Source organism: Falco cherrug, chromosome 13, assembly GCF_023634085.1.
Source record: "Falco cherrug isolate bFalChe1 chromosome 13, bFalChe1.pri, whole genome shotgun sequence".
Taxonomy (NCBI): Eukaryota; Metazoa; Chordata; class Aves; order Falconiformes; family Falconidae; genus Falco; species Falco cherrug.
In genome coordinates, this window is record NC_073709.1 from 11,137,107 (window position 1) to 11,151,371 (window position 14,265).

At 38.9% G+C, this 14,265-nt stretch overlaps 1 protein-coding gene across 3 annotated transcripts in view; it reads right to left on the bottom strand.

Annotated features, from left to right (window-relative positions):
- AHCTF1 (AT-hook containing transcription factor 1) overlaps positions 1-14,265 on the bottom strand; it is a 41,684-nt gene continuing 27,419 nt past the window's right edge. For all 3 annotated transcript variants that reach the window (XM_055725665.1, XM_055725666.1, XM_014285381.3), the window contains exons 27-36: positions 13,801-13,996; positions 12,322-12,519; positions 10,620-11,049; positions 8,805-8,907; positions 7,798-7,904; positions 6,429-6,613; positions 2,565-4,380; positions 1,666-1,799; positions 1,100-1,206; positions 1-460 (exon numbers count right to left, since the gene is read on the bottom strand). In XM_055725665.1, the coding sequence (XP_055581640.1) occupies positions 277-460; positions 1,100-1,206; positions 1,666-1,799; positions 2,565-4,380; positions 6,429-6,613; positions 7,798-7,904; positions 8,805-8,907; positions 10,620-11,049; positions 12,322-12,519; positions 13,801-13,996 (3,460 nt within the window). In that variant the 3' untranslated portion in view covers positions 1-276. The remainder of the gene's footprint in view (positions 461-1,099; positions 1,207-1,665; positions 1,800-2,564; positions 4,381-6,428; positions 6,614-7,797; positions 7,905-8,804; positions 8,908-10,619; positions 11,050-12,321; positions 12,520-13,800; positions 13,997-14,265) is intronic.

Below are 14,265 nucleotides of genomic sequence, written 5' to 3' on the forward strand. Positions count from 1 at the left end.
TATTGTGAAGTATACATTTTTATTTAACATTCCTAAAATAAGCTGTATTTACATATTATATAAATGTATGAAGTCTTAATATAAAATAGAAAACTGCATTGACTGAGGAAATCACACTCCATATGGAGTTACTTATTGAAGACCATTTGTTTATGAAATTTTACAATAATTTATATAAATTATCTCTTCCAAATTAGATAATTTTTTCTTTTTACTAATCCACACAATTTTGATGACTTTGCAAACAGTGGTGTATATTATAAACTTTAAAAACAGTTACAGCATCTTCCGGCGCACAACTGGCTTTGGAAAATTAGACAGTCTTTTTTTGTTCTTTCGTAGAGTCTTCTCTGCCATGTCTGCAGTTTCTTTCTTTGTTCCATCCACTGGACTTCCAAAAGGAGAGATGAATTTTATTTCCACTGGTGGAGGTGACCAAGAACCTTCTCTTCTTGTGGTTCTGAAAAGAAAGAGAAGTACCAAAATTTATTTTTTCTTACCAACAGCTTTCAGTGGAGGGAAAAATTACAAAATTAATGCCGAAGAACTTATTTATGGGCTTCTTTGTAGGCAGGATCAAGGCAAAAAAGGTACACAAATCAGCTTTCTTTTGCTTTCATTCCTTACCAGATTGTACCAAGTATTCTCAGTCACTGGTCATATGAGCCTTTAGAGCACCCTAGCCCAGCTTTTAAGAGGCAGATATCCTCAAACAGTTTTCCAGAATGAACCAGGAAACATGTCCAGAAACAAGAAGTTCCCTCTGTTCACTGACCCCCTCCTGCCTTGTATGGGCAACTAAAGACTGTTAAAAGTGAGTGTGGTTTCATAAAGGTGGAATACGACAATGTAGGAGCCCACCATCACTGCAAAGATTGGTATCCATTCCTTTGCTATCCCCTCCCTCTCCCATTTCTGTTAGAAAACTAAACCATTAAGTGGGGGAAAAGGTGCCTGTTAGACCAGCAAGCTGGACAGGTTCGTAAGGTCAGAGCAGAACTGCTCAGCCAAGCGAGCAGAAGAAATTGGGTGGCAAACAGCTGAACTTGTGAAAACATAATAAAGGAATGCAAATAAGTGTTCAAAAATAATTTCATACTTGGTTGCTTTCCTCATTTTTGATTTTGCAGTTCTACCTCTCTTCAATTTTTGCTTTCCCAGAGACTCTAAGGATTCGGTATCCTCTTCCTCTTTAGTTGGAAGCTCCTATATTAAGGCAACAAAAATATTACTCACACACAAGTTCTTACACTTCTACAGAATACAAATCAGTCTTTCTTTCATGCAGTCATGCCAAAGTTTTTTCCAAAAGCATTACAGTTTCTCTCAGCAAAACAAACCTTTCATCTGAAATTACTGTACCATCTTAACAGTTCAAATTCTGAAAATTAAAAAATAACACACCAATTAAGTTTAAAGAAAGCCACTGTGCCTTTTGTTAAAGGCAAAGCAATACTTACTAGTTCTTGACTTACATAGACTCAAAACTGACTTTTGTAGCTAGTTTTCATGAAGGAAAAACCCACAAATTGTCTAGCTGCTTAATTTAAAGCTTTCTTTTTAGACGTACTTTCAAGAAAAAAGGCAAGGCATTGCAAAGTATGATTTGAAAAAGCAGTACAGAGCAAAAGTCAAGAACATGATACATCCAGGGTTTTTACTTACTGGTTCTTTCATAATTTGGGAAACGCTAGATACATTTTTTCTTCTTGACCTCAAAAGAGGTGGTGAAAAGACAAATTGAGAAGACAAGTCTGGGTCTAAATCCTTAAGCTGCACAGGATGGTCTGCTTTTCCAGCTAAAATGACAATGCATTGTTAACACGCACGTACATTACAAAGGACAGTGACATTAAATTACAGCTCATAATTAAGAGCACAATACCTTCCTGAAATAAAAGCTCCAGTCAGGCTTATAAATACTCAGTGTGGAGGTGTCTTTCCCCCAGTAACTGCCTCTTGGGATCCATTCTTTTTCAGCAAATTGTGAAACAAAACCAAGCCAGTGTAGTGGTTTTACCTGCACTTACATAATCAGAGGTATTATGCTCAAGAGGCATCAAGAGTCCCTACGCATCTCAAAAAAGAAAAAATTTATCATGTACACTAATAAAAAGTAACTTAAATAAAAAAATATATGCCCATGAAAAACAACCACATAATTAAACAGCTGTATAGTTTGCTGCAAGATGGAGCAGCTCAGTTGCAGTTAAAAACTGAACAGAATTTGGAAGCACGTCTCCTTTATTTCTCCATTGGGAGGAAGAGATAGCAATTGCATATTAACAGATACCCTCCAGTTTTCAAAACTGACAGAAATTAAGCTCATGACAAAAATTCACCTTAAATTTCTTTTCACTCAGATCAGCCTCCTCATCTATTCCCACCACAACTAGTCAGCCAGTCATGTAGAGTTCAGAAAGAAGATGAAATGCCTCTTTCCAAATTTGTTATTTTGCATGGTTACATTCTTCACAATACTTAAAGCCAGCCTCACAGTCTGTTTTCTATGGTTTACAAAACAGGAACACCCCCTATTTTGTATATAAACACAGCGCACTTGCCTTTAAATTTCTTTGCCAGTTTTGTGAGAGGAGGAGAGAAAAGGAAGGACTCATTTTCCTCAACAGACAGTTTCTGATGCATGGGAGTTTTGCGGGACCTGGTTCTTGTTACAGAATCTGTTAAAGTTCTTGATATTTCATCACGTTCTGATGGGTTTACGTCTTCAAGCAACAAAGGGCTGCCATCAGGTCCTTTGGGGGAGGCCTCCTCCCCTGTGCTCTTCTCCAATACTGACTGCTTCTTCCTGCCCCGACGCCCTGTCCTTCCTGGAGTCCCGGGTGTGCTTGGTTCCTCATTTGGCTGTGCAGGTGTTTGCCCACGAGTATCTGCTTTTTCTGGTTTAGCATGTAGAACTCTTCTCACTCTTCTCCTAGGAGTATCAAGGATCTCCACTTCCCTACCTGAATGTATGTCTTCCTGAGTAGAGAGAGATTCTGCAGCTGCCAGGAGATTTTGTGCCACCTTCCTAGCACTTCTTCTAGGAGTGACAGGAGTGACAGGAAGTTTAAGCTCCGTTTGAGAAAGCAATGACTTAGAGAGGTCAAGGTCAGAATTTTCTGAAACTTCCAATGAATTGATCTTTTTTCTTCTGCCTCTTTTAGTTGGCACAGGTAAAAGTAGTTGGTCACTAGGCTGCACCTCTTGACTCTTGACAACATTTTCAGTAAATTCTAAATGAGTGCTTTTCTGTTTTCTTGCACTTCTACTGGGACTGGCTGCCAGTTTTGTCTTATGACCTGGGTCACTCTGGCCAGTTTCCTTTCGTCCTCTATTCCTTTTGGAAGTAGCAGAAACAGTAACACTACCACCTTCAGCAAGAGATCTTTCCTCATTAGCCTCTTCCAAGGGTTCAGATGCAGCTTCCTTTGCTCTCCTTAAGCCTCTTCTTGGAGTAACAGCGATAGACCGCGTACTGACGGACAATGTTTGTCCATCAGAATGGCCATCTTCTGTTTTTTCTACGTTAGTATGTTTCGGCTTCCTGCCTCGCCTAGGAGTCACAGGTATTTCCTCAGCTTGAGCATTTTCTTCTGTTTGAAGATGAGAAGTCTCAGCTGCTTCTTTCTTTCGCCTGGTACTTCTTCTAGGAGACAACCCAAACAGAACTGGATCATCCGTCTTCAGCAGCTGCTGATCACCTGCCGATGGAATCCTTAGATTTCTACTCAGTTGTCCCCTTGCACGTGTTCTAGGAGTGATGACATACTCTACAGGATGTTTGCTGGTTTCATCTTCCACTACTTCTGGCACAGTTAAGGCAGATTTTGCCTTCTGGAATCTAGTTACCTTTTTACCTATGGTTTCATGAATAGACTGTTCTACAACTTCAGATGTGAATTCTTTACTTCTTGTGTCTTTGATTACATCCAGTAAGTTCTCAGCAATAGCCACTTTAATGGGTTCAGGCACATATGGGAGCGACTCTGTAACATTTTGAGACTCCTGATCACTAGTTACAGTGGACACTGAGTTTGTAACATGTTCTTGGTTTTCAGTATTTCCTAAATTGTTCACAGGTTTCTCCTCTGTTGTGGTACCACCTGGTTTAGAAGCATCCACTAACACAGGGTCTCCCATCTCTGCTTCACCTTCTTCTCCTTCCAAGACTAAACTAAAATTACTCTCAGATATAAAAAGCTCTCCCTCAGCTGCATCACATTCACCATCTCTATTATCAGGCAAATCACATATAAACTGTTGTTCTGCAGTATTGTAGCTGTATTGAAGATTGCCTGATGGATGTAGTTCACTATCTGGTGACGTTTCAGGTGCATCTTCGGAGATCTGTGCCTTAACCGCACTATCGTCAATAACCTAAAGTTAAAAAATGTCTGTTAATGCATGATTAATTACCCAACTAACTTCAAAATGAGCTAGATGAAACTGAGGACAGTGAAATGCTGCTTTTCCTTTCAGATCACCACTAAATGCGAAGTTAGAAACATACAATGTATTCTCTCAATGTACTACAGATAAAAAGTTTATGCATTTAAGGGACAGAGAACAGAGTATTCTGTGTATGCAATCACATGCTCCATTTCTGATCTGTTCATGACTAAGGATCTGCTACCACCCATGAACAAAGTGAGCCGTTTTGCAAAACAAAACATATACACAACTGGCAGTAACCATCACATGGCAGTACTTGCCCGACTGGCTACAAATCCACACTGACTGGCGAACTCTGCATCTGACAAGGTAAAACACAATCCTGTCCCCAGAGTTTAAAGTTTCAGTCACGACAGCTGTGACTGCAACACAGTCAAACCAGCCAGGTATCACATCCAACAACTCAACGCTGCACATTTAAGGGATCACTTGGATTGTGTGAGACAACACCTATATTCTAAGTACCTACAGCTCATGTTTTGCTGTAGCAACCACTCTTTCCTTCTAGATCCACACGAGACACTCAAGCTTTTATGTCGAGAACAGAAGTAGTATCTGTTACATATTTCAAGTGACTCAGATGGTCAAGATAATTTAACCAATGAATAAAAGACCTCTGCCCAGCCCTCTAAGTTGTAGTGCCAACGATGGCAGAAGGAAGAAGCCACTCAACGGGAGTCTCCATAGAATCTGCTTATTTTTTTGCCTCCTGTCTTGTAACAAGTTGCTAAAGCATCACATTATAGCAGCATGTCACGCTTCAAAATGAAATTTACGAAAAACTATCTGCATAAACTTTCCCTTTATGCTTACAAATCTACGAACAAGAAAGCAGGAAGTAGTTTATCCTAAATTCAGTGAAAGCAGACAAGCCAAACCCAGATGTTTACTATAAATCTGTAAGAACCAGTCATAACAAAAGCAGAAAACCCTTCACTGTACTGCTACATGAATGACTGCAGAAGCTTTGGGATTGTCTCATGTACCTGCTCCCTTTTTCCTGTCACAGATTTTCCATTTACTCCCCCAAGTGACTGATGTATTCCCAAGCCTAAAATCATCTTCTCTACAGTGTTGCCCTAAATCCCAAAGCTGAGACAAGCTAAAGCAGTAACTGTCTATTTAACTTCACCTGCAATCTGGGACACGGAAAAGCATCGCCTATTACTTAAGACCCATCTGTTTGTGGTAGGCCTACCTTTCAGTTTGTATTTCACTCCATTATTAATTCCTGTGAGTATAACCCTACAGGAAATTGACAGTATACTCTCTACGGTACTTAGAGGACATCCACAATGAATCCAAATAACTCATCAGCCCCTGTTGAAGAACAACACGGGGAAAACCTGGGACAACCAGACAATCTCTAGTTCCGATTTTCAGTCCATGTGAACAGCCTTTTAGAATACATATTTTACAACGTTTAGATGTTAAAAAAACACATGTTTTACAAATAAGTTTTAAGTAGCTGGAAGTACCTTGATACTGAAATTAACTCTTTACCTGGAATGTGGTTTATGTTAGTTAGGAACAAACAGTAAAGGCTCTAAGCACCTAAATCATTCTGGAAATGAGCTTGGTTCCCACATGATCTCATCATCTGGTAAATGGCCCCCAGTACTGAAAAGCTGCGTTCCCCAACTTTTCATATTATCTTTAACATTAAAACTATTTATTTTTAAATTCAAGTAAGAAACATTAAGTTGTAGTAAACCAAATGAATGCACAGTTATTTAAAAAAAATACTTCAGACATTTTTTTGTACTACTACAGCTCTCAAAGGCCCAAGTCTTGACAGGTTCTATTTTGTGTCACAGATACAAAAAATGCCTAAGAGAAAAACCTAGCTGCCCTTAGGTATTGAGGTTTTAACTTGTGTTTTTGTGTGTGCGTAAACTGTCAGTACAACAGGACTGCCCTCAATCTGCAAAGTGTGTTCTATTTTGTAGAAAATGGGAAAATAGTTTACTTACATTCATTTCCTCAGCTTTATGAGCATTGTTAGAAACAGCTGTTTCTTCCTGCAGCAAAGGAGCTTCAGCTTCAACTTCAGCCGCTTCTAGGTTATGTTCTTTAGAGAAATCCACACACTTTCCCTCAAGGTGATTTTCTGAATGAGTACTGACCACATCCTCACTGTCAAGAATACTTATCACAGCTGGAAGAGATTTATGTAATTTTAACTTAACTGCTATATAAATGACACAGGTTTAAGCAACAGAGTAAGAGCGGGAACAGGAGCCAACAATACAGTTCTCCATCCTGCCGCATATATCAAGCTTTCTCCAAAACCCAGAAGCCAAAATTACCGTGCTGGTTTTGGCTGGGAATGAGATAATTTTCTTCAGAGTAGCTGGTATGGGACTATGCTTGGGATTTGTGCTGAAAAGTGTTGATAATACAAGAATGTTTTTGTTATTGCTGAGCAGGGCTTACACAAAGCAGAGGCCTTTTCTGCTTCTCACCCCACCCCACCAGCGAGTGGCCTGGGGGCAGAAGAAGCTGGAGGGGACACAGCTGGGACAGCTGACCCCAGCTGACCAAGGGGATATTCCATATCACATGATGTCATGCTCAGCACAAAGCTGGGGGAAGGAGGAGGAGGCAGGAGGATGTTTAGAGTTATGGTGGTTGCCTTCCCAAGTAACCATTATGACTGACAGAGCCCTGCTCTCCTGGGGATGGCCGAACACCTGCCTGCTGATGGAAAGTAATAAATGAATCCCTTAGGTAAAGCAAAAGCTGCACAGGCAAACTATTAAACTGTTTTTACCTCAACCCAAGAGTCTTCCCACTTTTCCCCTTCCAATTTTCCCTGCCATCCCACCAAGGGGAGAGTAAGCAAGCAGCTGTGTGGTTTAAACCATGACAACTATATGGCAAAGGAGGCAGCCCCACAGTAAAATACGAAAAGAGGAAGGGGAATACCAGCTGGCAAGTCCATAAAGAACAAGAACAGCAGAGGAAAGGCTGGAAAGACACTGATACTACTTGTTCTTTGCAGCCCGAATACTGAGGATGCATCATCTTTTGAAATAGTAACTCAAACAGCAGATCCTACAGTACACAAATCAGTAGTAGTGCACAACATTAAAATAAATACTGATCTCTCCTAGTATTTTAAATTCTACCAGTTTTCTGAATATCTTTATCAAGAACAAGACCACTCACCATGCATTTCCTAGAAGGACTCTGAGGAGGGAATTCTCTCTATAGTTTAATGAAAGCAGAAACACGCTAGTACTACTGCATTCGGAGACACTGGTATGGCAAGCTACATGTTTTACTTCAAGAGTTCAGCTACCTTAACTCACATTAACATCTCCAACATACTGTACATACATTCTCTGTCTGCCTCCGGCAACTCAGAAAGCTGTGGATTTATTGCAACTGGTATGGCTTTTTCTTCTGATGAAGAGGATGTTTTGGACTCCTGGTGGTTTGTTTCGCTTCATGAACAGAAAGAGAGAAATTAATCACAAAGCTTCAAAACAAACGTTGAAGAGCTTTACAAATTACTTTCTAATTTATCTTAATTTTTTCTGTTCTGTAACTTGAAGATTTTACAGTGAGAAACTCCCTTACAGACATATCTACATTCAATTCATTGCAAAAAATGAGTCACAGGTACTTAACTACATTCCCAGCTATCTAATAGTAAATAATAACACAACAACAGAGTTGTATTAAAGAATAATAACTGATTTCTCTTTCGCAGGAAGAGTGCAACTGCTATACTGGAGGTTTAGAACAAACTGATGAAAAGTTTGTACCAGTGTTAAGTCACCACTTGAAACTCAGGGTTATTTCATTGCTAACATTCTGTCTTTATTACTATGCAGTTGCAGCTTTTAAAGAACCTGGTGAGAAAACTGCTTCCCTTTCCATAAATAAATAGATGCTAATTGAACACACACACAGAAAACAGAAATTAAGTGTACAAAATACTGCCAGAAAGTATTCAAAGCCCAAAATAAACCTGCTGAAGTTACAGGAAGCTCAGGCGTGGTTTTTAGCTACACAATTTTCAGGCAAAAAAAGGGTTTATGTTCACAGTATCTGCTTAGTAACCCTCAATCTAAAAAAGTTTGTATCATCTGTTGAATGAAGTCTTTATCATCATTACACTTTGGGGTCTGCAATAATTTGAGAAAAAAGGCTCAAACCAACAGTTAGTCAATTTGATTTACATTTATGCCAAATTAATTCTGTTCACAGACAGAAAGGAATAGAAAAAGCATTATACATAAGAACACAGGAAAGAACCAAAAACCATGGTTTTCAAAGACAGGAAAGCCAGAAGTTACATGTTGTATGAACCCAAAAATGTATCTATTTTATAAACTCACCCTTCACTTGCAGTTCCAAAAGTAGCAGCCTCAGCAGCTTTAACCACCGATTTACGATCCTCATGAAGAATAAGACATTCAGCATTTGATTCTTCCACAAATCCTACAAAAAAAGACAGATGTATGACTTCCCTGTTGCACTTAACATCACTTCTTTTAAAACACTCATGTATTTTCAAAGTCAGCCTTTATACATTTCACCTAGGATAGTGATCTAACAAAACAATGCTACCAGGCACAGAAGGTCTGAAATAAACAAGAAGTCTGACGCATAATTTCAGTCAAGAAAACAAAATGACCATCGATACTCTGTTTACACACTAGATTTGGTACATTACCAATCTAATACATAAAACATTCAGAAAATATCCCTCCTTAAAATTGGGTAGGAAGTTCTCTTTTTTTCTCTTTGGGTATTTATCACATTCCAGCAATGCTTCTTTCTTTTCTTGACTCCATTTCCCCTGTTCTACAAGAATGCATCTAAGGTCTTTCCTTATTCTTTCCTCTAATGGTCAACTGGTGGTGTTGAAACCCAACTGTTTGCTAACTTGTTGTCTCAACAGGTTCAATTTTAGAAACATCCTCCTTTCCTTTGTTTCTACTACCTGCTTCCTCCAGCTCCAGAGATCACCTTTGCAGACAGTATGCAGGACTGGGATAATTTCACTAGCTCCAGCCAAATAAGAGCTATACTGACTGCCCTCTAATGCCTCCAAACTACTGAAATTGTACAGAACTGTTTGTACCGTAGTCCAGCAATAAGGAAGCTTCTTTATAAGCTTATTCTTTAATAATTAGTACCTTATTATTTTAAATAAAAAGCAGCTTTAATTTCTTGTCCAAATACAAGGCAGCTAAAATAGGTAAGGCATTTAGGCACTCCCATTATTTAAAAAGAAAAAAAGACCTGAAGAACTTCAGTATACAACAACCACTCTCCAGGATCCTTAAAAATCACCTCAGACTTCAGATTGAGTCAGGATGCATACGAGGCACTGACACTGGAGTACACACTCACTGCTACAAACTGTTTCGAGACCTCAGACAAAGAACTCTGGCATGTGCATACCTGTCCCAGGAATAACAAACTCTTTTTAAAGAGCTGAACAGACTGAGCTTTGTTTGGCAAATAGTGACTCCGTAGCTGTGCCTGCACTACTTTCATTCCCAGCTCATCACTGCTTAACAGCTAGTGAGCTACATCTCTTCTAATCTGCCAGCAGACCTGCTCATACGAATCCTCGGCAGCTGGATTGGCTTGAATGAGTTGAACAGAGCTGAATAACCAAGGACCAACCGAACTAGGTTTGGACAAGGCTGCAGAAGCTGTTGAGCCAGCAAAATGAGCAAGGAAAGCTGTAACGAGAGGCAGGCAGACAAGCAGACTCACTTCCAGAAGAAAACTATTTAACTGAGCACTAATAAGGTGGTTAAAAAACCAAAGAAAAATAAATCTATCTAGTCAAACCAAGCCATACAGTAAACTTGCTGTAAAAAACCCTGCAGCCTAAGGTATACCTGCAAAACACAACCAGAAGCATAAGTTTTCAACTTGCATCCCTCTCAAAACTCCCACAAGTCACTGCTGCCTCTCAGCTACAATTACAGCCAGCCAAACCCAGTATATATTCATAATGCCCAGGATATCTAAAGGAGGACTCAAACACAGTAGCGATTTTAAAAGCCTAGGACAAAGAAGTGCCTAGGACACTCAAGAACGCTCATCATTAAAATGCTGCACTCCTCATCTATTTAACCTTTGAAGATATTTGAAAAATTCAGAAACTTAGGTTATCATAGGATGAAACACACCAGCTTCTTTTCTTAGTTCTGATGAGTCTGGTTGTTCTATCTGGGAAGGTTTATTTTCAATAATGTCACTGTCTTCCTCCTTCTCCAGTTCTTGAAAATCGCCAGTTTCTTCAGCGGAAGAATTAGCTGGTTTAGCAGCTATAAAGATGACATCATCTTCAAAATCACCAGGTGATTTTGCATCATGATACTCCAAAGTAGTATGGTCTGATACAACAGAGAAGTTACTATTTTCTTTGCTGACATCCATTTTCTCCAGACCATCTCCAGATATGCTTTCTAAAGACTCTTCCATTTCAGCATGATGATCCTCAGGATAGCTCAGAGTAAACAGAGTTGTTTTATCTCTACTTTCAGACCAGGCACCCTCCACTACTCCACAATGATGCTCAGATGAAGCTCCGGGCAACGGTTTATCATCTTCTGTTACCTTTTTTTTTAAAAAAAGAAAAAGTTCACAATCAATAACATGCATATGCTTTTTGTCAAAACAAGACACCAAAAAAAGAACACATAGCAGTATTTTGTAAGTTTTACGAGTGTCACCTTAAGCAAGGTGCTACAAAATTAATTCACATCTTCACTTTTAAAGTTGAGTGTAAAAATTAATCACGCTTTTGACTGCCTACTGAGTTTCAACGACCTTGAGGAATTCAGATGAAGTGGGTCTTGTAAGCGCTTGCTTATACTGTCATCTCAAGGCTCTTCATTGGGTTCACTACTGTGTTTTCAAGAAGGAGCTCTGCATACCTAAAATCATAACTCAGGGTTTTACTCTTTTTTTATGCTTGCCGTTTCAACTTGCCTGCACTACTAAAATATTTAGTGTTCACTATGCCTGTAGCATGGAACAAGTAAGTTAATCTGGCCGCAACTGCATTATTATTAAGAACTTCATATAAGAGTGAGTGTCTTGTTACAATTGAGTAGTTCTTTATAACGGACAATAAAAGGTATCATAAATCCAGATTTCTTAGTTTCATATATGGAGATGTAGATACTAGTGCATGTATATACATATATAGTGCATGTAGATACTACTGCATGGCCCTGCTCTGCCTCTGATTTTGGTACATTGATTCAGCAACTGCACGATGAGCTGAATCAGGGAATCCAACTGACAGAACAAAAGGAGTAGATAGAGGCAACTTTTACATGGACCAACTTAATTTGACAACTATACGAATGCTATCCCTGGTGCAAGGTGAGAAGCAAAACTCAGAACTTTATGGCTAGAGAACACAGCTCTCTCCATCAGAAGTCTTGCTTTTACCACAATTTAAGTAAACCTAGCCTTGCAAACAGAGACCGAAAGTAAATGCAGCTCATGAGTTTTATTGCTTTCAAAAATACTTAATTCACAAAGCTTAACAAACCCAAACAACTGGCTCAACCTATGTTCTTTACCTTCCTGCCACACCGCCATTTGAAAAGGTATAGCAGGAAGCTAGCACACAGCTCCTAACAACACCTGAGTAACAACCACCAAGGTCACTGACTTTTATTTATGAACATGTTCCTGCAGGCATATGATTTTACAGAAGGTCTACCATAATCTTTCTTGTCCAAATTCAAGTCTGCCATTCTGATTTGCAATTCAAATTCTCAATATAAGGAGTTTTTGAAAACTTTTTAAAAAAATCTAAATCACAGTCTATAAAGCCTTTTAAATGTAAAAATCACTACCTTCAACCCAGCTTACCCCAGCAGTCCATTTTGCATTCGAGTTCTCTTCCCTGAAAGATATTCTAGGCTCCTTTGCTCGTAGAGGAGGAGTAACCGATCGCCCTGGTGACGCAGAGGGAGTTGCTAGAGGTGTGGTGCGAAGGCTGGATCTGAGAATAGACTGAGGAGTAAACCCAGGAAAACCAGAAGGAGCTGAGGCCAAAATCTTAGCTCGCTATGAAAAGAAATAAAAAATTTCATTTAAAACCAGTTAAACCTTCAAAACAGAAGGCTGCACTTGTCAAAGCTATTAGTTTAAATTACGAACTGGATTTGTACAAGCAGAGAGGACAAAGTTTAGCCTCTGCTCTTTTTCCAAACGTACAAAAACCTTAATGATAAAAAAACGATGCTTTTTATGACTCTTTTGGTGGGGTTTTTGTTGTTGTTGTTGGTTTGGGGTTTTTGTGATGAAACAGAAAACATTATTTTTCAAATTAATTTCCTGAAGAAACAAGGATATAGAATTCTTGTCTGCAGTGTTATCTAGATAATTTCTGCAATTTTGACACTGCTCTTTTAAAATACCTGCAGCTTCAAATGTTACCCCAGATACAGTGACTGAAAACACTGCCATGCAAAACGGCAATCAGCAAAGCAACAGCGATAGCTTAGTTTTTCACTAATTAATCAATCCACACACTAGACTAAATTAAGTGGCACTGCCGTAAAAATACCTGCACATCTTCATCTAGAAGTATTCAGGTCTGCTTACCTCAGCTCAGAAAAGATTTTACAGTACTGAAAGGGTTTAAAAGGAAGATAATGGAACTAGCTTAACGATATGGACAATATCAAATAAGAAAAAGGTTGTAATTCAGAGAGATCACAACTATTTTGTTCAGGTAAGCAAGTCAACTGTTATTCCCTTGCATTATAAGAATTTGATGGCCGTGAATGGAAATACAGTTTAACATAATTGATAAACTACTGCAAAAGTCATCACTGAATTCAACACAGACTGACATCACTTAACTGACATTAAATTAGTGTCGTTTCTCTCAACCATTTTTGTCGTTGTCATCATTCACTCAACCAGATTAAGAAACTGAAGCATATACACCTTGCTGGTAGGTACGCAAGTCAAACTACACAGAGCTACTGAGCTCTCAACATGACGGTTAAGCTACAAATTGCATCTTTAGGTATCTAAGGATATTGAAAAGTCCAATTTTAACTTCCTTGGTTCCATGCAATAAAAACAAGTGTATTTCACAAAGCTATGGGACAACATGAACACGGCAATTAACTTAGAACTAAACTTTTCCTCTCTGAGACTGTTCCCAACATACTGCTTCCAAAAGGACTGCATATACAATAACCACACGCATACTGAAAATACTCCACAATTTGAATGCAACAGTGTTTGTGCTAAATACTTTGGTGGTTTTGTTTTAAACAAAGTTTCCAGGCTTTTGGTTTTGTTGGTTGGTACTGTTTTTTTTAAAATACAAACCTTAACCACAAGAGGAGTCTCTAGTAAATTCAGCCCTGATGCTCCTAAAAAATTCTTTTGTGAGGTGGAACCATGTATATTTGATTGCAGCGGGCTGGATGCCACAAATGAAGTAGAAGCTCTGCATGGTGACTGCCAGCTATCCCCCTGAGCCACAGAACATGAAGGAAGAGGACGAACCACCAAATCCAGCAATCTGTTAAGATACACAATTTAAAATACAAGAAATAAATACATTTAAAAAATCATGTTGCATTCAAGAAATCTGAGATGATTCATATCAAAAAGATTCAATGAACAAGAAATATAGGTGTACCCTCACTGTTGGGGCGATGTATCAGGCCCACAAACGAGTTAGAGGCATTTCTTAATTTTTAGTTGTTTCTTTACATGTCACTATTTCCTAGATCACTGCCTCTGAGGCAAGAGTAATCCAATTCTAAGTGGCACAAGTGATGTAATTTT